The sequence below is a fragment of the Mercenaria mercenaria genome, chromosome 14 (genome assembly GCF_021730395.1).
Source record: "Mercenaria mercenaria strain notata chromosome 14, MADL_Memer_1, whole genome shotgun sequence".
Lineage (NCBI taxonomy): Eukaryota > Metazoa > Mollusca > Bivalvia > Venerida > Veneridae > Mercenaria > Mercenaria mercenaria.
In genome coordinates this window covers 56,538,459-56,559,738 of record NC_069374.1, presented here as the reverse complement: position 1 = coordinate 56,559,738, position 21,280 = coordinate 56,538,459, and the positions used below count along the sequence as shown (strand labels likewise).

Sequence of the window (21,280 nt, the reverse complement as noted above, 5' to 3'; positions counted from 1 at the left end):
TAATGGTTATTTGTTCAACATTATTCGAGATGCATGTATTCTTCTATGTTCTAGTATCTGCCATTTAAGTTTCAAGCATTGATGTTACGCTGCTTTGGTATGAGTAGCCAGAACATGTTAAAATCATAATAAAATTACTCTGGCTGAACTCTGTCAACCAGAGTTTTAGCTACTAAGGCTACTATAAATAGCCACTTGAAAATAGTTATTAACTTGAAATTCAGTTTTAAACATGCTATTTAGAAAGATATAACATTTTAAGTTTCAAGATCGAATTCAGCTAAGACTGAAAATGTTTTGCGAACACGGGACCTGGTTACTCTGGCTACTCTGGCTGACCAGAGTAACCAGAACATGTCAAAACCTTAGAACTCTGGCTTCTCTGGCCAGCCAGAGTAACCACAGCTACTTTAATTAACCACTTGATAATAATTATTAACTTGAAATTCAGTTTTAAATATGCTATTTTCATAGAAATGACATATTAAGTTTCATAATCAAACTCAGCTAAGACTGAAAATGTTTTGCGAACACGGGACCTGGTTACTCTGGCTACTCTGGTTACTCTGGCTGACCAGAGTAGTCAGAACATGTTGAAATTCTAGTAACTATGGCTGAACTACAGCCAGAGTAACCAGAGCAAATAATATCCTGGTAACTCGGGCTACTGTGGCTACTATGGCTGACTAGAGTAGCCAGAACATGTTAAAAATCTAGAAACTCTGCCTACTGTGTGCTTAAATTCTGACTACTCTGGCTACCCTTCTGAACTCTGGCTACCCTGGCCAGCCAGAGTAACCAGAGTTATGACTTCTCTAGCTGGATTCTGGCTATTCTGGCCAGCCAGAGTAACCAGAAATATGACGTCTCTGGCTGAACTCTGATTACTCCGGCTGAACTCTGGCTACTCTGGCCAGCCAGAGTAACGTAACCAGAGGTCTGACTTCTCTGGCTACTCTGGCTAAACGGCTTAACTCTGACTGAACTCTAGCTACTCTGGCTACTCTGGCTGCTCTTGCTAATTTCACGCACATGCGAGCAAGGGAATATCCGAATGTTATTAAATGAAAGAAACGTGCAGTAACACTGTTCTAGCCCTTTATGTGTAAAAGGCTTAAAATTAAATTTATTGTCCATCAGGGGTTGAAGGGTTGTTGTGGTTAAGGTCGCTGACTTCAAATCACTTGCCCCTCATTGATGTGGGTTCAAGCCTCACTCGATGCGTTGAATTCTTCATTTGAGGAAGCCAGCTGGCTTACGGAAGGTCGGTGGTTCTACCCTCGTGCCTGTCATTTTAAAAAGTAATATAGAAACAAATTTGATAATTGAAAAAAATAAAACAATTGAACAGAATTTTTTATAAACATGAAATTAACAGGTTTACATGTATATGTATTTACAGTACATTTTAGCTCACCTGAGCACAAAGTGCTCGGGGTGAGCTATTGTGATCGCTCACCGTCCGGCGTCCGTCCGTCCGTCCACACTTTCCTTTAAACAACATCTCCTCATAAACCACTAAGCTAATTTCATCCAAACTTCACAGGAATGTTTCTAGGGTAAAGCTCTACAAAAATTGTTCAAAGAATTGAATTCCATGCCGAACTCTGGTTGCCATGGCAACCGAAAGGAAAAACTTTAAAAATCTTCTTCTCAAAAACCAGAAGCTCTAGAGCTTAGATATTTGGTGTAAAGCATTGCCTAGTGGACCTCTACTTAATTTGTTCAAATCATGACCCCGGGGTTAAAATTGACTCTTCACTAGGGGTCACTTGATTTTACATAGGAAAATCTTCAAAAAGTTTCTAAAAATAAACCAGAAGGCCTAGAGCTTAGATATTTCACATGTAGCATTGCCTAGTGGATCTCTACAAAATTTGTTCAACTCATGACCCCCGGGGTCAAAATTGATCCCGCCCCAGAGGTCACTTGCGTTTACATAGGAAAATCTTCAAAAATATTCTGAAAATAAACCAGAAGGCCTATATTTTAGATATTTCATATGTAGCATTGCCTAGTAGATTTCTACAGAGTTTGTCCAAATCATGACCCCCGGGGTAAAATTGGCCCCGCCCCATGGGGTTACTTGATTGTACATAGGTAAATCTTCCAAAAAAAATTCTAAAAATCATCAGTTTGACATTTGAAATATGTAGCTCATATTACTCTGGTGAGCGATCCAGGGTCATCATGACCGTCTTGTTTAAAACAGTACTCATTTAACAGTCTGTACAGTAATAGCTAAACAGTTACCACCTATGTGTCCTACCACTAAAAGTGGAAGTGGTACCTAATTACATTTAATTGTGAAGGTAGCTAAATATAAACATTCAGTAAATTTTATATATGGTAAAGTTGAATGCATTTTATTAAGATTTTCTACATTTTAAGTACATGTAATTAGTTTATTGTCATTATAGATTATACACAAAGTCAAACAGTTTTATATAGCAATAAATAATAACATGATGTAATTATCAAAGTACAAAATATTTTCATAAATGGTGGACATTTGATACCTTTACAGTTGTTTAACTATACTAAGTTACGGTAGTTATTGACTACAAAAGACAAGATAAAGATCATATTATCTGTTCTGCAGATATAAACTATCAAACATGCCGTTTAAAACACTCCTTTTTTCCTATGAAATGGTATAAAGAAATACGTCTGCAGTTTCACACATCTCTAGAAGAGCAACTACTGTAATATACGATGTTATTGCTGACGCCGATGATGTCAATGAATATCATGAGCTATCAGGAGAAGATCTCACATACACGCAAGCGGATGAGTATATCGATCCACATCCATATCATAAAATTGATAGTACAGTAGGTAAGTCGGCAATAAAAAACGATACACCCGCCGATGATGTCAATGGATATCTTGAGCTATCTGGAGAAGATCTAACATACACGCAAGCGGATGAGTATATCGATCCATATCCATATCATAACATTGACGGTACAGTAGATCAGTCGGCAATAAAAAACGATACACCTGTGAGTGACGAACCAGAAAATATGGATTTGCAACAATTAGAGAAAAGCAGCAGATCAGATGTCCCTGGATTCCAGGAGAAAGTCGATAAGCTTCAGAATGACGCTAACGACGGAAAAGTAAACCCGGCAGAGAATCAAGAGAGTTCCAAAGACGCGACTGGAGAATCTAAATCTACTGAAAAGGGTAAGAGGTTTCATATTTGTATAGCAGAGCAGTTAGTATGGAGTAATAATATGAGAAGATACTGAACAGTTTTATACATTTTGCCACTGGGTTGCCTAGAAATAATAGATATTAAAAAGGAATATGTCAGTCAAACACCACGATCGATGCATTCAGTCGAAAGTAAGATAATAATTTATTGTACTATTGGCTGATTTCTCTTCCATCAATCTTTTCATCACATGAAAACACGTAAATGAATGACAGTTGAATGACGGTCAATATAAATTACTAGATTATTAGCTCGACTGTTCGAAGAATAAGGAAAGTTGTCCTACTAACCACGGCGTCGGCGTTTTTACCGGCTTCACACCTAATTAACTTTTTCGTATGAGTTAACATTTAGTCAAAACCTTTCGTCATATTGTCTATATATTGTCACCTTGGCGCTAAAAAACCTTCCTTTAGTCAATGGAGTTATCCACACTTGCACTGAGGTGACGATATGTAGACAAGAGCAAATAATTCCTTCAAGTAATTTGGCTGAATTATAGCTCTTTTAGGACCACAAAATTGGTTCAGCTTTCGTAGAGGTTCACATTTTGTCAAAACTATTTTACATGTGGTTTTGAAACTTTGAACACATCGTCATGATCTCGATCGGTAGTCAAGGATATTTAGCTATGTCAAAGATATTTGGCCCAATTTTGGCTTTTTTTTCTGGTCTTGGAATTCTGTTAGGTTTATCGTTCCAGTTCATATAAGTCTTTTAAACTTTGATTACTCGTTTACAATCTTAGCCTCCATATGCAGGCTATATGGATGCATAACTAGGACTAGCCTTTTGACCTTTCAGATATTTTCGACATTTCTCAAGACCGCTTCTTCTGTGTTGATATAATTATATCTTAAATTTTATATATATTGATTGTGGTTTCATTAATTTTAATCGGTCGGAAGACAATAGAATCAGAATGAAAATTTAAGTAAATAGCTGTTTGCATTTTATTATGGCATATATGTATTGTTTTACAAACAAAAACATCAATTCTGGAGCTCCTAATAAGCGTTGATTATTGAGAAAACACAAGTACCTATTGTTTCTCTTTTCTATTTTAACTTGTTGTACATCAGTCTATAAATAGGCAAACTGATACAAAGGTCTGTATGCTACAAATAAATGTGAAGACAATTTTGAAGCATCAAACTGACCTTTACTCACATGTAACATTATTCTCCTTGGCCCAGAAAAGATTTTTCCATTGATTTGTTAAAAAAGATGATTTTTTATTTATCTAAGTAACCTTTTGCTTGATCTTCATGACACTTTATACAAATGTTGATAATTATAAGGTGGTGTTACACGTGCAATTTCGTCAGGATCACTTCATTAACCAGATGTATCGTCATTTAATTAGTTCAAAAATCATAAATTCTCACATTAATAAATAGCTATTTTATAGTGCTAAAGCTCTAAACTGTTCAGATAGATTTTGCTAGAAAGAAAATTTGAAGCACTACGCTATAACAGTTATTTCTGGACATATTTATTCTTTATCTGATTTCTTTCAATCATATCGCGGATTCTATGTCAGTTTGTTTCTGCAGGCATTGTCGTAATTTTTAATTTTAGATGTTTAATGAATAAGAAAGCGTACTTTGCATTCATCTTTAAGTTATCGTAATAAAAATGGTGGATCCTTTTGTTTTTACCTGCAACGTTTACTAACGTTTTCCTGTTGTTTTTTTAAATAAGTCGTGTTTATATATTTTTCGTGCTTGTAAAGACTGTAATTAAACCTGTTCAGGGTAATCGTGTTTTTCTGTAAAACATATTGTGAAACCTCGACTATATTTCGTTACTTAACTAACGTATTATGATCTATTGCGCATGCATTTGAATAAAGGTGGAATTGTATTAAATTAACGGAAATTAATCTACGTCCTACAGAATTCACTAAAATCTAATTGATCTAAATGTATAAAAAAAATGTAAGATGATTTTAAAGCTAGTATTAGTCTTCGAGATGACTTTATCATATATATTTTTAATATGAACTCGAGATTATTAGTATAAATATATGTTTCTTAATATTATTGTACTCTACGGTGAAGTATTTATCTGTTCAGTGATGATCAGACTAATGTATCGTTACTTACTGTGCCAGTGAATTTCAGTTCTTATTTATAGCAAATGGGATATATTACATTGATCGTTAGAAAACTACTAAATGTAATGTGAATTATTAAACAGATGATTGGAAAATTGATGACTATACACCTAACGTCGATGGAGGATATATACACCCAGTATGGAGCCAGGAATTGCGGGAAAGTAAACGCAAAATTATGCTTGAGACACCGAGATCGAGTTACGTACTAGGAAAATCGGTGGAAACATCCAAGGAAGGGTTAGCCTCGGGACAAGGTAACAAGAATATAATTATCTTAATCAAATGTTTTCTTGTACCTAATAAAAGGCCAATTACTTATGTAATTTTCGTTCTACTGAAAATAAATACTTTGTACCGTGATTTGAAGAATGCTCTACCAACCTTATTCACATTTTAAGGAAAGTTGCACTAACTGAATATATATTCATGAAATAATTGAAACACAATTGAGCTACAATTTGCGAAATTTTGTTACTTTTACTGTCGCTCGGAATATAGCTGGGACCGGCACAGGTGCTAGCGTTAAATTCCCTTGTAGTGTTTGGTTGTTATTTTCGGGGTTGTCTGTTTGTTCCACTTTGTCCATAGTTTTTTTTTGTAAAGGTATAATGTTTTGTCATATATGGCCTAATTGATAAAGCACTTGTCCCTAAATTGGGACGTCGAAGGTTCTAGCCCTCTCAGAGGCGGATGTTGTTTCCAAGAAGAGACTAGTCGGTGCGCTACCAGCTAGTTTAATAATGGTTAATCGATTGCCTACCTGCCTGGTGTATGGCATTGAAAATAAGAATAAATAGGAAAATAGGAATCGGGAAGTAATACTGTTCAATGTAATCCTATATTGGTGTCTCATCAGCCAACTTCGCTGGTCCTTTCAATACACATGACACAAAAATTTACTTTAATACCTTAATTTCGTGTTACGTATTGAAAGGACTGCGTCCTATGAAAATGATTTTCCTGTTGTTTTTTTTTGTAAGATATAAACTGTTTCTTATAATATTCTGTCTGTATATTTCTGTTGAAAGTTTATACATATATGAATTGGGCGAAGATTTGAAAATATTTCACTTTATATACATTTCTATACTGAGTAACGATAAAGTGGACAAATATTGGGAAAGGACATTAACTTAAATGTGTTTTATATATGCAGGGCATACTGTGGACAATGATGACGGATTTATTAATGCAAGTGGAGGCCAGGAAAAGGATCTCGAACTAGTAAAACAGGGAGAGAAATCTGAATCAGCAGATCTAAAGTACAAGGAAAACGAAAAGGAAACAACACTGGAGGAAATAACACCAGAACAAGGTAATAATTGACAGCAGAACTTCAGCTACATGAATATCATGAATATTGATCAGATAATACTCATTCTGCTACGTTATATTTGTCTTGAAAATACTTTCTGTATTAATCAAAACAGTAACTCTTTAAACTTGAGAAGAAACACATTTAAATCATTTCATTGCATCCGTGGCCAAGTTAAGGGAACATTAACGACAGATGTTTAAATTTAGTTTACCAGATATCTTTAACATCCTTAGCTCAAGATCAATCACCATTCGGCGTCCGTCATAAAGGGCAATTACTGCTAAAATAGATGATACATATCCAATGAATGTACAGACTGAAATGATTCATCTTAGAAAGACAATTGTACTTTAAATTCTCTGGTGTAAGAAATTTAAACAAGAATCAACAGACATTTTACGACCTACACACGTCACATTAAAACTGATGTTTATATAAAAAGTAAGAAGGTGCTGATTGCTACATTTGCAGATTAATTAAAATCACTATTGTCAACCTATTTTACCAACATTTAAATTTTACAGTCTTTCACTTCTTGCGGGAGAACTATTGTCTAGTAGATCAGTTTATATATATTCGAAACTTACCACAATATAAGGGGTTGACAATAATGCAATAAAATACATATCAGGTGGTTGAAATTTTTGATAAAAACACTTTTATTGGGTAGAGAGATATCATGAAGTACTTCCCCTTTTAAAAATCGGAAACACTGTCACTTTTTACGTGCATGGACTATATTCGACCGGACCTTGGAGGGAAATTGAATAACTACCATCACATCTATACAGATAATACTAAATGAATTCAGTTTCTGATTCGGTTTTGTTCTGGTATATTAATCAGAAGTGTTTTATTGAATTTCATGTTTAAAATAAACTATTAAGAATTAAAGAGTTACATAAAGTTGGACAGACTTTATCAAGTAATAAGCCTAAAGCGTTAACGAAATAATGAAGTAAGTAGCATAAAGAATAAAGAGATATTCAAGGATTCAGTGAAATGTATCATTAAGTGAAATGCACCGAATGAAAATATGTATACTGATTATTAAATCGTATATAGATGTTTTAGAAATTGAATGTATTTTGAGAATACTTGTTTCGAGATTTATAAACTGTCTTGGTCTCTTAATGTGGAGCAGTATTTAGGGGATGAAGATTTTTGTTTTAGATGCAGCACGGCTACACAACTAGCGTATCATTTACCTTATGAATATCACCTCGCTTTTAAAATAAAGTTTTGTAAAGCTTCATTTTGTTTAGGGTGATTGATATAGGAAACATATGTATGAGTAACACTTATATTATCTTTCCTTATAGGGAATGCTGATTTACCGTAGACCAAATGACATAGACTTAAGACTGGAAGAAAGTAAATGTATGGAGAACATCTTAATAAACAAAAGTTTTTGTAATAGCTTCACACGCCAGTATTATGCTGGATATTTCTTTTATTTCTTTTAGTTTTTTTTTTCTTGTTATGTATTTAAAGCTTGTGCTAAGATTTTATAGAATATGTCATTGATAGTTTAATATCTTTGTTATTGCTCAAACTTTATATTATATCAAAGAAACAAATTTCTAACAAGTGAAATACATAGACTCTAATTACTTTTTGTAATGAACTAAGATCACTCGGTTTTGGAAACGTGATTATCTTTCTTTCTGTTTTTGAAATTTTGATTTTCCAAAGCGAAACATCATTGCCACAAATCTAGATTTCAAATTTATGTTAAAATCTAAAACCTATTTGGTGAACGGGTTCAGATTGAATAAACGTTTTGAAACAGATGTAAAAAGAATTAGAAGTAAATTAAGGTTTGCCTCTCGTACATGCCTATTGCTGGCTAAATAGACACAAATATAATGCTTATTGCTACATATGTGGTGGAACATAATATTCAAATTTCACTGAAGTAAGAAGAAACGAATATTCATGTAGACTACCTAATTCTCCCAAGACAGAAGTCATAATAGATTATTTCAAATGATATATGGAAGCTACATAATGAGCAGATTGGAATACAGTTGACCACCTGTATTTTATTTTTTACTGAAAAGACTCAAAGCATAGCCGAAAACCAATTAATGATTTTTAGTCACATAGACAAATTGCTATATCGATTAAAAGTTGTTTCATCCAAATGATCAGTTTTGATGTGCAATAATCATATGAAATGGCCAGTAATTCTAATGTTATTTAATTCTAACACAGTATCGGGCTTTTCAATAAATAATCAGCACATTTTCTTGTGAAAAACGGCTGAAAGTAATATTTGCTACTATATGAAGTGTAATTATGGTATTTTTGTGGTCCATTATTTGTGAATATTTCCAGTATGATTATAATAATTGGTTTGTCTTTGTCATTCATTTTGTAGATATTCTCAGTATAATTACAATTTTTGTGATGATATAAAATACATTGTAAATATAAACTGATAAATTGAAAAAGCAAAAAAAAAAAAAAAAAAAATAAAAAAAAATAAAAAAAATAATAAATTTAAAAAGATTAAAAAAGAATTATAAAAAATAGAAAATAAGAAAAGAATAATTTGAATTAATTTTCTGTGTGTCTGTATTTTGATCGAAAACTTGATTTTATTCGGCGATGTTTACTTACAAGCACTTTTTATTATTGTCCCCAACTTGTAATACAAATCCATCATTTTGCTTTTCGCCTTTTCATTTAAAATACACATTCCAGTTTCATTTTGGAAAAATTGTTGTTGTGCTCTTATATATTCATATATTTTTATCATTTTATTTTATTGATAATGTTTCGCCCATGCATATAAACGGGCTTCGCTGATGAATGTTCTGGTTGATATTATTCTTAAATACTTGATAATGTAAATATGGGTTTTATATTTGTGTCATGCATGCTTTCTAATTCAAGTATAAATTGTGAAAGCTCAAAAGTTGTTTTTCTTATTTAAATAATTTCAAATTAATTTACTTTTAATTTGCTAAATTAAGCATAAAATCTTGAAACCTCTTTAGACGGAAGTGACTTATAAGTATCTGCATGTACTATTATACTACCGTTTATATATAAGCGTTATTATTTTTGTTGTGCTCTGTATCAGTTTGGATATTACCGCAAACATTTCTCGCTATCTAACTTTTCCTTTTATCTTTTGTAATATTCAGAAAATACTGTCATTTTTGAAGTCTTACAATGTATTCAGACCTATATTTCTTTCAAAACAACCGTCTAAAACGGTTAGAAATTGACACACTTAATTACATATTTTCAGATGTAGACGTTGTATTACAGCTGTAAAACCCATGCAAAATAGTCAAAACATAGTTAATTAGATACAGCTGTAAAACTGGTTACTGCGCAACAAGAATGAAACTCTACAACTATGAAATAATACATAAGTATTAAAATGGTATTGTGTTAAATGAAAGCACAGTTATAAAGAAGTAAGAATAATATTTCACTTTATGAAGCAACACTGACTACAGAATGAGCATTTCGAAATGCGACTGGCTCAGTGTAAAATATTTTTGTTCGACTAATGTCTGTCCTGGAAAAGGATCAGAGCATATTCGAATGCAAATTTTGGATAAACAACAAGTTCAGTCACATAGACATATTGCTATATGAATTAAATGTTGTGTTCTGGCATTTGAATTTCCTGCAATTGATCATTTTTGACGTGCAATTATCATAGGAAATGGTCAGGAATTTTAATATTATGTAATTTTAACACATAAACAGACTTTCCAATAAATAAGTAGCGAATATTCTTCAGCGAAAAACGGTTGAAAACCATATCCGCTACTATTTTAGATGTAACTATGTCTTTTAGTGTAGCTTTTGCATTAACTGGGAATATTTACAGTGTAATTATGATAATTGGGTCTTTATCACTTATGAGGGGTATTTTCAGTACAGTTAGGATTTTTGAATGTGTGAAATAACTATATATTGAAAAAGAAAACATTTAGTGTAAATATTATACTTTTATCCTTGTAACAAAATATCTTGTACATATTCTTATCTTTTCTTTTTTAGACATGAAAGCTTAAGTTATAATATGAATTCATTTTGAATTCATTGATGTGTTTCATTGGTTTTCTGTGTATGTGTATTTTGATCGAAAACTTGATTTTATTTAAATATGTGAAAGGGTACACATGCATGAGATATATCATTTATTTTCATTATTTCCCTTTTATAACTTTCAGTATCTTGTTATTTCTCCCATGTCTGCCTAGTGATGAGCAATTCCGACCAATCTTTGTCAGTTCTTATATGTAGCAGTTGTTTACCAACATATTTATGTTTACACATTAAACATTTTCTGACCAACGTTTATAAAACTTAGTCAAAGCACTTAGTGCTAAAACAATTCGGAATTATAATCAGCGAATATTCTTTAGCGAGAAACGGTTGAAAAACATATCCGCTATTATATTCCCAGTATAATTAGGACGATTGGGTCCTTATCACTTACTGCATGTGGGGGTGGGGGGGGGGGGGGTATTTTCAGTATATTTATGATTTTTGCATATATTTTTGCATTTAGTGTAAATAATTTTTATCCTTCTAACAACATATCCAGACAGATAGCTTGTACATTTCCATAGCATTTCATTTTGTAAGATTAGACATAATATTATTAGATTATAATTTGAATTAATTTTTGAATTAATTGATGTGTTTCCTTAGTTTTCTGTGTATTTTGATCGAAACTTGATTTTATGTAAATATTTGAAAAGGAATACATGCAATAACAAATATCAATTATTTTTATTATTTCCCCTTTGTAACTTTCAATATCTTGTAATTTCGCCCATGAAAGCGCTTAGTGCAAAAAAAATTCGGAATGATCATCAACAAATATTCTTCGAAATATTCCCAGTATAATTATGATTATTGGATCTTCATTACTTATTTGAGGTGAGGGTGGGTGTGTATTTTCAGTAGAGTTATTATTTTTGCATGTATGAAATAAACATAAATTGAAAAAAAATCAATTAGGCAAGTGTAAATATTTTTTATCCTTGTAACATTTGTATGTAGATAGATAGCTTGAACATGTTCATATAATTTAATTTTGAAAAATTGGGCACTTAAAACCATAATTTGAATTAATTTTGAAAATATTGATGTATTTCTTAATTTTCAGTGTGTATGTATTTTGATCGAAAACTTGATTTCATGTAAATATTTGAAAATGTACACATGCAATAACATAATTATATCAGTCATTTTCATTATTTCTCCTTTGTAATTTTCATTTTCTTGTAATTTCGCCCATGATGAGCGATTCCGAATAACCTTTATCAGTCCTTAGCAGTTGTTTGTCAGCGTGTTTTATGCTTACATAATAAACATTTTCTGACCAATCATCATGAAACTTAGTCAAAGCGCTTACTGCAAAAAAATGGAATGATAATCAGCAAATATTCTTTAGCAAGAAACGGTTTGCCAAAAATAAAAGTCGGAATGACGGAAAAAGTCATAATAATTGAACTCTCATAACTTAATAGTGCATTATCATAGAAGCTATACCGATTTTCTATTGATTAAGGCGTATTCGATAAACGGCTGAATACTCCGAAAACGTTATTTGTTATAACTCACTTATTGTAAATACATTGAAGACAACACGATCTTGCAATACTCTGGCACTGAATGAAACAGAATTATTAATTACACATTGTTACTAATTAAAAGCATCATTTCCCTAGCAAATATTAAGCCATTTACCTTAAAAGTAATGAACCCAAGAATTGGCTCTTAAATTAGTCAGTTTCATCTAGTGTTCAATGTACAACAAATGCATATTAGATCTTCATATAATATAAACAAAGCTTTCAGTCTCATATAATTTTGATCACGAGAAAAAAATGTTGCACTTAAATTACAAAAAAGAGATGTTTTACTTATTTTGAAATTTACAATGTACTTGACTTCTTTCGAGTAATCGTAAAACAATCTCGTCGGTCAGTTAATGCAAATGTCTTTTAACTATTTTTTCTTTGTCATTATTAATGAAATTGTAGTGATTAATTCCTTTATAATTAAACTTACGTTTATTACTGCAGCGTATGCAGTGTATGCAACCACTATACTGGACCTACCGTATTCCAAGTTTATCAGATAAAGTTATACGATCAAAGTTTAAAACCCTTAATGCTTAACTTATATTCCTGTTTTGAAAGTTAAAGCGATTAAACTTGAACAATTTCCACATTTCTTTAATGGTAATGTTCATATATCTGATAACTGTCGTTGCAATTTTGTGCACATACATTGAAACCTTACGTGATAAGTCTGAATTGTCTAGTGCAATCATTACTTTATTCTTAGATGTAACCATCTGCAGACCTAAGAGTAAATTCTTCATTGTCCAATGTTTACTTACAATCTTTTTTATAATTGTCCATAGTTTGCATTTCGCTGTTTACTTTATACATATTCCTCTTTCATTTTGGAATGGTTTATTTGTTTTGTTTTTCATATTTATATACATGTATTTTCATTATCATAACTATATTAATATAGTTGAGCTTATGCATATAAACATGCTACCGCTTGCGAATGTTCTGATTGTTCTTTTCTTAAATACTCGAGAATATACATGAGGTTTATTTTTAGCCATCCATGATACAAATTTTGAGTGCCCAAAAACGCTCTTTCTTAGGGAAGTTCTGCACGTTCTGATTGAATTTTTTCTACAATGTAGAATTTGATTAAACTGTGAATTTTCAAAACTTCGAAATATACTAAGAAAATTCAGCAAATAAAAAAGATAGGGTCGTGTGCTTGACTTTTTGCTAGACTGATTTGAAAAAGTTCCTTGTGCCTTTTAGATATTTGGCCATTATTAAAGTAAACCGTTAATGTTAAGACATCATTTTGAATTAGAATTACTTAACGTGTCAGATGTGCTAATTTTATATTTGAACTTTAGGAAGATAGTAACAGTGCCATTCTAACAAGTTTACTCACAGGTTACCTTAAATTCCTAAACTGATTTTCATTCCCGTACGCCGAATCCGGCCTTTATTCTACGTTTTCCGGATAAATGACGTTACGCCATCACTTCCGATTTATCAAACGTGCAGAACTATCTTCAGTCATTTTAAATTGTATTATCTAAATAAAATATATTATCTTGAAACCTCTTTGGATGGAAGTAACTAGTAACTACATGTGTATCTGAATCCACTATTATTAAATAGATATAAGTTTCATTTTTTGTACTCTATAAATTTAGATATTCGTACAAACTTTTTTCTTGATTTGTAAAATGCAGAAATTACTATCCTTTATGAAGTTAAAATGTTATTTCCTTTGAAGTATACAAATGACATTGTGTTAAAAGAAAACAGAGTTAAGCTAAAAGAAGGAACTTTATGAAACAACGATAGCTACCAATGCACAAGTAAACAAAGATCTATTCAGATGTTGATAGTTTCTTAAGCTGCATTTAAGTGTAAAATTTATACGCATTTAACTTGCGTCTATAAATCTATATTACTGTATTTTTGAGACAATGAAGTCTTATTCCTGTAACTGCCATCACTTTTCACGTAGTATACAGGTCATTCATGGAACTATAAACATACGTATTTTAATGTTCAGATAGAATAGATGAATTATATTTAATTGTATACCATTCGACATATATGTGGCTTATCATGTATACACCGTAAAACATATAATTATAATTCAAATTTATATTATTCGAAATATGAAATAATTAATGACAGGTACATTTACAATATATGTTCAACATAACTGGAAGCCGAATCACATTTAGATTTCAAGGATTTTGAAACCAGGGATAAACATTACGAAATGTCTTGCGCCATGATTTTTGGGTCCAAATGCGGCGTTACGTCATTCGAGAAAATAGAGATTAAAGTTACTTCAGTTCAACACGTTTTTGCGTTAGTAAATGTATTTTTTTCATTGATACTCTCGACTGGCATGTTAAATGAACGAAGAGTTGAACAGTACTTATCTAGCACGTATTTTACAATTTGTAAATGTAGAAGGTGGGGAAAATGAAACTACCAAAAAATAGTTTTACGATTTTTTAATATTTATACCATATGTAGGTTTTAAAAAAAATACTTTTATTCATATCAACTGTTTTGTCCGTTATTGTTTTTCAAAATTATACCGGAATTAGAAAAATAGTTAAAATGACACTAATGCCAGTTATACTGTAATATAATCTAAGTCTGTTAGGAAGCAAACTTTTTCAAACGGTTATGCCTCATTATTAGTAGTTCAATTCAGATCTGTATGAAAGAGAGTTTGTAATAGTGTTTAGGTCATATTTATTTAGTGACTGACAGGAACACAGACTGACTGTTGTATCACCTTTTTGTCAGTTAAAATCTCCTTTTCTTATTCATGTCAAACACACATTATAAACTACAAAACATATTAGGATGTTTGTTTGTACTTTGTATGAAAATGATTCTCAAAAGATTTTTTATATAAAAATTTTATTCAGTTCATTTGACCATGATTGGTGGATTTCACCCTTGATTACTGTTCTTTGTAAGTAACCGACGACTTCCAAACATGAAATGAATATCCTTTAAACCATTTTATTAAGAGGACTTTTACATTTAAATATGAAAGTAGACAGTTTTTATGTAAATACATATTTGGAAAAACACTTTAAAACATTCAAATTGTAAATCGATAGAAACATTAGTTTTTGTAGGAAAAATAGATCATTGTTGCCATGTTTACGAGTCAACGATCAGTATAACATCTGAAATTTTAGCAAAATCATAGTTTATGATACTTCTAACAAATACATCTTCTTGCCTGATTATTTTTCGAACAGATACAAAGAAGTGTGCCAATGAATTAGGTTTTCTTAACAACTAGCTTAATATTCTAATTTTGTCATACTATCTAACTTAATATCCAATGAAAAGATTGTCATAAGACTTGTGTGTGATCTCTGTCTGTACACTAGAAAAGGTTAAAATTTGGCGTTACACATGTGTTGCTTTGAAAACGGTTTTTAGTAAGCAATATTGGTGTTAAAATTAAAGAAAAGGAAAGAGAAAAAGAAATATCACTAACCGCATGTTGTGTTTATTATAGCAATTCGTATTTTGACTTAATACTGTTTTAAGAAGGAGACTTCATTAAGATACTCTGCCTATATTTTGATACAGTTAAACGAAAACATGGTGTCCAAAAAGTGATGATTTGTAAATTCGGCAAATTTGTACACGGAACATGTCAGTCTGTCAAAGTACCTAAAAAATCCCATTTTCGACAAAATCGTATTTGGACCTAAAATCTCATGCCCCGTCACAAATTTCAGTTGAGTAAATTTTAGATAAACATTTCTTATACATGTTTTTACGGGAGTTAATCACACATATATCCGATTGCTATGTCAAATATATAAATATATGCTCTTCTTGTAAGCTACCTATCATCACAAATGTATTCCGTTATTATGTCAAATATCAAGATGCATGCTTATTTTGTTAATTAACTGTCATCACTCATGTGTTACAATGTCATGTCGTAATCTGCTTGACAAAGCTTTTTTAAATTCATGATACAAAATTTCCACGGAGTGCATATCGTCACATGATTTATGAAACGTTTGAGATAGGAAAGGAATTGATAAGTTCAACAGCAACACTATTATCGACCATGATTCTGTGAAAATTCGAATATCATAACTTGCTGTCACACTGAATAGCATATTTCTCGGGCCCCAGCTATGTGATTGTTAGGACACGAAAGTGTTATTCCTACAATTAATGACACTTTGACAATTGAACACGTGCACTGAAGTTATGAACTTGGAAACATATCTGTTAATATTTGTTTCACCTTTAAAGGATCAGATAAAAATGTAATTTTTGTGCAAGAAGAAAACATTACGTTCCTATATATACCTGTAGATACTATTGTCTCATTCGTTTGTCAGCTACAAATGCTTTATGTTGATATATATGAATTCTGTAATGCAACACTAGTCAAGGGAAATAAACCCAATCCCAAAATACAAACATTGCAGAAATGCATACTGCCCTAGTGTTGAGGCTTCCTGTTTCGCATATCAAGAAAGGCATTTACTACATTAATAAGAAAGATTATAAACCCGATATATAGATTTCAGTACAATAATGTTTATAACAAGGATGGTGTTGTAATTTCTCACCTCTTATCGTATTCAGTCCATAATATTATACTGTTACTGTTAATTATGAACAATTTTCGGTGGATTTTACGGAAGGACAAGTCAAAACAAGTAGATTAGGCAACATCAATAAACATCACATATCTCGGGACATCCGTATCCAGTGGACACATTTCTAATTTAATTTTACCTTGCTTATCATGAATCAGCAACATGCGACGTTAGGACAATTAGCCCAACAAATTTCACCCTAACTTGAAGTTGTTTGTTATAGATGGTATGCCGTGATATGTGTACTATAGTATGCTCTTGTGACATTTATAACCGTCTCAGGTCATTTACATTTAAACTTAGGTCAGGCTAAATCGTTGAAAATATTGGATGCACGCTAAACAAACTATGTAAGTCAACACTAAGAATTATTATACCTACAAGACTGTATTTATTCTTGTTCTTTATAGATTTCGGTCCGGAATTTTATATATATTTACCTTTTAAGTAAAAGTGGATTTTGTTCAAAATTAGGTGATAGTTACAGATCTTTCATTCTCGGTTATGTAAAAATTAGCACGATAAACGGGTCTCTGATAATTTCTTTTGTAAAAAAGCTTTGTCGACAGGTGCAAATATATACTTGTTTCTTCCATTAGTTTTAACAGAATGATTATGAGTTACTGTTTGTGTGTTTTACTTAATTCCTCACATCTCTTTTCATAATCGAATAGTATATGTTGAATATATATTAAGATGGTGTCAATTTTTCAGCCATGAATGAACACTGATATCGGTCGAATTGGCTAAATCAGTAAGGAGTTGCCAGTATAATTATACAATCATATCATAGGAAGTTAATTTTGGCATAGAAAATCCTTTATTGTCCGAAATGAATCAAAATTTTGCCAACTTTACCATCTAATGTCTTCGACAATTAGAGTAGTATTGAGAAAATATAACTAAATTAATTGATAAAGTTACATACACACATAACTTGTTAAAGGTCTCGATTTTATAATTCAAAAATGTTAAAGAATTGAACATTCTACACGAATAACATGTTTTAATAGCATTTTTAAGGACAATTGTTTATACCTATTATAATACTTTTATAAATGTATTTCTGAGCTAATATTATTTGACAGTTTAAAGCCTCTGGCCTCCAGGTTGAACGACATCAAAAAGAAGAGAAAACTTTTAAGCTATCTAGAAATTAATGCTATATTACTTATGAATGCTTTGAAACTTAATTTCTTACAGACTAAATGCTATTGAAACACATGGGAATTTATTTTTTTTTAACTAATCTTTACGTTGAAAATTGAAAAGCATTTGTTACGTGTTACTCGGAGTAAACTGCCTTAATCATAAATAGCTATGTTTAACGATCGTATAAGACAAATTCCTCCGTGGTATATTGGTCAGGACCGCGGGAAAGATTTTAATACCGCGTCGGCCCGGGTTGTATTCCTTACTCGGGCCTTTTTTTAGCTCACCAGAGCACAAAGTGCTCAAGGAGAGCTATTGTGACCAGTCAATGTCCGGCATTTGCCATGTGAACATTCGAAGGGCCACAGATGGGACCCAGTTGTTATAAAACTTTGTCCGAATGTTTGTCTTGATACTTTCTAGGTCAAGTTTGAATCTGGGTCATGTGGGGTCAAACACTAGGTCACCCAGTCAAATCAAAGGAAAAATTTGTGAACACCTTAGATGCCACAATTTTGACTAAATCAATATGAAACTTGGTCAGAATGTTTGTCTTTATGATTTCTGGGTTAAGTTTGAATCTGGAACATATGGATCAAAAACTAGGTCGCTAGATCAAAGGGAAATCTTGTCAACACTTTAGAGACCAAAATTTATGTTTGAAACACATGAGAATTAATCAGAATATTTGTCTTGATAATCTATATACTATGTTCGAATCTGGGTTATATGGTGTCAAAAACTAGGTCACCCGGTCAAGTCAAAAGAAAGGCTTGTGAACACTCTAGAGGCGACAGTTGTGACTCAGTCTTCTTGAAATTTGGTCAGCATATTTGTCTTGGTGATCTCTAGATAAAGTTTTAATTTGGGTCATGTGAGGTCAAGAACTAAGTCAGTATGCAAGGAAAAGCTTGTGAACACTCTACAGGCCACAGTTGTGATCCAGTATTTATGAAAGTTGGCCAGAATGTTTATCTTGACGATTTCTAAGTCAGGTTTAAAACTGGGTCATGGTGGGGTCAAAAACTAGGTCATAGGCCAGATCAAAGGTAAAGCTTGTGAACACTCTAAAGGCCACAGTTGAGACTCAATCTTTTTTTTAAACTTGGTCAGAATATTTGTCTTGCTAATCTCTAGGTAAAGTTTGAATCTGGGTCATTTGGGGTCAAAAACTAGGTCACAGGTTCAAATCAAAGGAAAAACATGTAAACACTCTAAAGGCAACAGTTGTGACTCAATCTATATGAATCTTTGTCAGAATGTTTGTCTTGATGATCTTTAGGTTAAATTCGAAACTGGGTCAAATGGAGCCAAGACTAGGTCAGTAGGCCAGATCAACTCTAGTGAGCGATATAGGGTCATCATGGTCCTCTGGTTTCTTGTTTTACTTTTTCCAGATAGTTTAACAACAGATCTCATATTCTAATGTTCATAATATGATCAAACTTACATTTTAAAGAAAATCTGGAGGTCGGTGCCTTTAAGCAATAAGTAAAACTGACTTTTATTTGAGATTTTTACACTATACCAGGGTTATCCACAGGCCCTTTCTACCGGGCGCTCCTTCCGGTTAAAATATCTTATTGCTCGGCTATAACAATTTCGGTAAACATATTGACATATACACATCATATCACTAGTAAACTTAAACAGTCGATAATTTCCTGTTTTGATCATGCCCTGGGGCAAAATATAAAATGTGTTAAAATCGTGGAACGTGTTAACGGACACTGTGACAACAGTCGGCTCAATTTACCGCCAACTGTCAGTTGTACTTGAATGGTCGTGCACGACAATTTTTTGCAAACCACATTTTACCGCCAACTGTCAAATTGTACTTAAATGTTCTTGCACGACAATTTTTTTTAAACCACATTTTATGTTGAGGGAAAACACAACGCGTTCAAATCCTTGTATATAGCAAACAAAGTTTTATATTGATTATATCAATTTTGACATCTTTCAAAACGAAATCTATCAGCAGATATTGACAAATCTTTTGAAATCAAACCAATGCAGAGCCTGTTGAACCATTTGTATCGTCTGTTCCGTAATTAGCAAGTAGTAGCTAGGCCATTTCAATTGAAATACTTGCAAAACGTACAAAAATACAACCGCTATTTGCGAAAATCGGTAAAATTTGTAACCGAAACTTTAGGGTATTTCGGACGACACATATTCAGATAAAATCAATACACAGTGTCAGAAAAGGTAAAACGCTGTAATTATTAGACAAATTACTTTCACTTCAAATATTCTTTCATGAAATAAGCTTCAGATTCAATTAAAACACGAAACACAGAATTATTAATTGGTGTGTTTGACACTGTCAAATAGATTGACATTGTTTCCATTGTTGGGATTAAAATCTAATTAATGCAAGAAAATTCTCAAAACATCTTTTCTGTTATTTCAAACGTCAGAGAAAATCAACTAGAAAATATAAGATAAAGATTCTTGCATTTATTATCTAAGCTACCGTAGATAAATTTAAATCTTTTACATTTTCACAAGGTGTTTCATATCATTCTAATATTTTAACATCTCAATTTACATTAATGAATAATATGCTTATTACGATATACAGCTAAGAAGTACCCGACCATAATTCCGCAGAGCCTGGCTTTAACAAAATCTTGGTGATAACCCTGTTGTACATAATTAGCATGATATTAAGATGTAACGTATCATTGTTTTTTGAATCAGTCATTGTCTGACAGTTTACTAATACAAATATAGGAACTTACAAATGAAAGTATTATTTTACGTTTAGCCACTGATATCAATCTGGAGATGTGCCCGTTTGATTTATCTTTTGAAAATCAATGTTGAATACTTACATGTGCCATAACACATAATACAGTGTAGCCGTTATATTTATATAAGTGTAATAAAATATTATCTTTATTTTGTTTTCTTTTTTTGTTACTTCAAGTTCCCCTGATCAGTAAGCCATTTTGATTATCGTAACTTTAATTCGTCATGGTTCGTCCGTCAATACTTCTATTGACTAGTTTTACAGCACTATCCATGTTTGTGGCGGTAAACAGAATATATGCAGCCACCTAAGGATTAAAAGTAAATGTCTGCATATTAATGATAAGTCGATTCTGAGGTCACAATGTATGCATATACAGTCGAGTCCCCTTAATACGAACTCGCGGGATACGAATTTTCGGATAAAACTAACAAAGTCCGGATTCCTTGGCCGAGTCCTTCTATTTCCTTTGTAAAATGATTTTGGTAGTAGCAAAC

At 32.0% G+C, this 21,280-nt stretch overlaps 1 protein-coding gene across 2 annotated transcripts in view; it reads left to right on the top strand.

The window, feature by feature from the left end:
* LOC123527894 (plexin-2-like) overlaps positions 1–20,932 on the top strand; it is a 180,167-nt gene extending 159,235 nt beyond the window's left edge. For both annotated transcript variants that reach the window (XM_053523577.1, XM_053523578.1), the window contains 4 exons: positions 2,663–3,189; positions 5,423–5,596; positions 6,499–6,657; positions 7,983–20,932. In XM_053523577.1, the coding sequence (XP_053379552.1) occupies positions 2,663–3,189; positions 5,423–5,596; positions 6,499–6,657; positions 7,983–8,002 (880 nt within the window). In that variant the 3' untranslated portion in view covers positions 8,003–20,932. The remainder of the gene's footprint in view (positions 1–2,662; positions 3,190–5,422; positions 5,597–6,498; positions 6,658–7,982) is intronic.
* The last annotated feature ends 348 nt before the right edge of the window (positions 20,933–21,280 follow it).